Source organism: Hetaerina americana, unplaced genomic scaffold, assembly GCF_022747635.1.
Source record: "Hetaerina americana unplaced genomic scaffold, ioHetAmer1.1.p SCAF_19, whole genome shotgun sequence".
Classification (NCBI taxonomy): Eukaryota; Metazoa; Arthropoda; class Insecta; order Odonata; family Calopterygidae; genus Hetaerina; species Hetaerina americana.
Window position 1 is genome coordinate 3,052,408 of NW_027286752.1, and position 2,909 is coordinate 3,055,316.

At 41.2% G+C, this 2,909-nt stretch overlaps 1 protein-coding gene across 1 annotated transcript; it reads left to right on the plus strand.

The window, feature by feature from the left end:
• The first annotated feature begins 1,243 nt into the window (after window positions 1-1,243).
• LOC139687271 (uncharacterized) lies at window positions 1,244-2,550 on the plus strand. The gene has a single exon (XM_071584410.1). The coding sequence runs from the start codon at window positions 1,274-1,276 to the stop codon at window positions 2,303-2,305; it is 1,032 nt and encodes a 343-aa protein (XP_071440511.1). The 5' UTR covers window positions 1,244-1,273; the 3' UTR covers window positions 2,306-2,550.
• The last annotated feature ends 359 nt before the right edge of the window (window positions 2,551-2,909 follow it).

A 2,909-nucleotide genomic window follows, 5' to 3' on the forward strand; every position in this document is an offset into this window, starting at 1 on the left:
TTCAAGGTGTGTCTCATCTTGATTATTATATATTATTTAATTACTTCATGTAGCATTTATTGCTTGCCAATAGGCCTAATTAATAATTGTATAACCATATGTATTAATCAAGGGAAAGTATAGCACTTTAAGGTTGTATTCAGTTAATGATTTTAATGGAGCATGTATTAGTCATTCTAACCCATTAAAATATTTGGATTTTCATTTTATTTTTTCACTTATATTTTGTTATCAATCATCAGTTAAGGTTTGTTTGATACCTCATTTTATATTGCTTACTTCTTATTCAGAGCTCCCTAGAAAATGTTTATGAGCACATTAAATCCTTCTCCTACAATGTCATTTTTTCTTTTCCTAACATTGTAATTCTTTACTAACAAAGAGAAAGATAAAAGGTATTTAAAACAATTCAATTTCCTTTGATTCTTTCTTTCTTTATAATTTTCTGGACTGTCCAATAGAAAATGTGAGAGTTTTAGGATGTATTTCATTTTAAATTACAATAGATCCATCCATTAGTAAATATCTCCCAGTTAAATTATTTGTGAATGTATTTTAATTATTCACCTGCATATTATGCATTCATTCACTACTAATTTACTCTGAATTTTGAATGATCATTGCCCCTAGTGATTTCACTGTACATCTTGAATTCTATTTAATGCTTACAGTTATTTTTTCTTAACCTTACATTTTCAGATCCATTAAATCAAGCTATAGACTATTTTTACCCTTTCATAATCATTTAATTCATTGCCAACGAAAAGGGCAAATTACACCTGGAAAACAAATCAGATTGAATTTTTCTAACAGAGAATATTTTCATTTCTAGATGGCAATGATGCTTCTCCCTGTCTTCCTCCTCCTGTCAGCCACCAATCCATCAACTGCCACAACTGGTGACTATGTAATGGGTGGATATGGTTCCAAGGGCTATGGAATGAGCGGCTATGGAGGGAAAGGCTATGAAATGGGAGGGTATGGAGGGAAAGGACATGACATGGGAGGGTATGGGGGAAAAGGCTACGAAATGGGAGGATATGGGGGGAAGGGTTATGAAATGGGAGGATATGGAGGGAAAGGACACGACATGGGAGGGTATGGGGGAAAAGGCTATGAAATGGGAGGATATGGGGGGAAGGGCTATGACATGGGAGGGTATGGGGGCAAAGGCCACGACATGGGGTATGGGGGAAAAGGCTATGAAATGGGAGGAGGGTATGGGGCAAAGGGCTATGGGATGGGTGGAGGATATGGAGGGAAAGGTCACGACATGGGAGGCTATGGAGGGAAAGGCTATGGAGGATATGGACATGGCGGCAGCTATGGAGGAGGTTATGGATCTTATGGTGGATCTGCTGGCTATGGATCTGGAGGATATGGAGGCCATAGTGCTGGTGGTTATGGAGGTTCTGCAGGTTACGCAAGTGGAGGTGGAGTATATGGAAGTGGCGGATATGGTTCTGGAGGTCATGGTGGTTATGGAGCTGGAGGTTATGGAGCTGGAGGTCATAGTTCTGGAGGTTATGGATATGGGATGCCTGCCACCTATAAGCCTCATGTGTCCATCACTTATCCCACCCCAAGCTACTCTTCCGGATGCAACTATGGTCTCCCCATCTTACAGCCTAAGCACCACCATGTGATCGTGCCATACCCATCAATGTCAATTGGCTATGGAAAGGGTGGTTATGATGGTGGTTACGGTGGAAAGGGAGGCTATGGCGGTGGTTACGGCGGTGGATATGGTGGCAAGGGAGGCTATGGAGGTGGCTATGATGGCGGTTATGGTGGCAAGGGAGGCTATGGAGGTGGTTATGGAGGTGGCCATGATGGCGGATATGGTGGCAAGGGAGGTTATGGAGGTGGCTATGATGGTGGTTATGGTGGCAAGGGAGGCTATGGAGGTGGTTATGGAGGTGGCCATGATGGTGGATATGGTGGCAAGGGAGGCTATGGAGGTGGTTACGGCGGCGGATATGGTAGTAAAGGAGGCTATGGAGGTGGCTATGATGGCGGTTATGGTGGCAAGGGAGGCTATGGAGGTGGTTATGGAGGTGGCCACGATGGCGGATATGGTGGCAAGGGAGGCTACGGCGGTGGCCATGATGGCGGATATGGTGGCAAAGGAGGCTATGGCGGTGGCCACGATGGCGGATATGGTGGCAAGGGAGGCTATGGCGGTGGCCACGATGGCGGATATGGTGGCAAAGGAGGCTATGGAGGTGGTTATGGAGGTGGCCACGATGGCGGATATGGTGGCAAGGGAGGTTACGATGGAGGCTATGGTGGGAAAGGATATTGAACTTGGACTGGATCTTAACTCTCGATCTCAAAAATGAAACGCCATCAAAAAGGTATTAAAAATGTACTCACCCTGTGAGTTTTCCCACATTATGTGCTATGATGTGAAGCACTTCAGAGTGACAATTGGCCATCAATGTTGTTAATGAGATGTGCTCAATAGTTCAACAAGGGTCTTTTCTAGAAGTGAAAGATTTTTAATACCTTTGTCAACATGATTTCTTACGAAGGAGACTTCTGTAAATTAAAATCTTGTGAATAAAAAAAGATAATTACATTTTAAAGAGATTAACGTAGTTAATTCTTTTTCCTTTTCATCCCTATAGATATGATTAGTATAGATAAATATTGAGCAACATTTTTCTCAGTGCATGCATAGATGATCAAATATTATATTCCTTAAGGAATGCATATATATATGTGTATATATATCATAGATATTAATACTGCTTATGATATTACAACATTATTTACATTTCCAAATATTATTATATATGAGTGCAAAAAAGCACTTTGAAAGTTCAACTTCGGCAAAATAAATTAAATAAAAACCTTGAAATAAGGTCTGAATTTTTCACTTCATCGAATCTGTTGATTAAAAACAT

Excerpts from the sequence above, each read along its gene's own strand:
- LOC139687271 (XM_071584410.1), top strand. The coding sequence starts at position 1,274 with ATGGGAGGCTATGGAGGGAAAGGCTATGGAGGATATGGACATGGCGGC.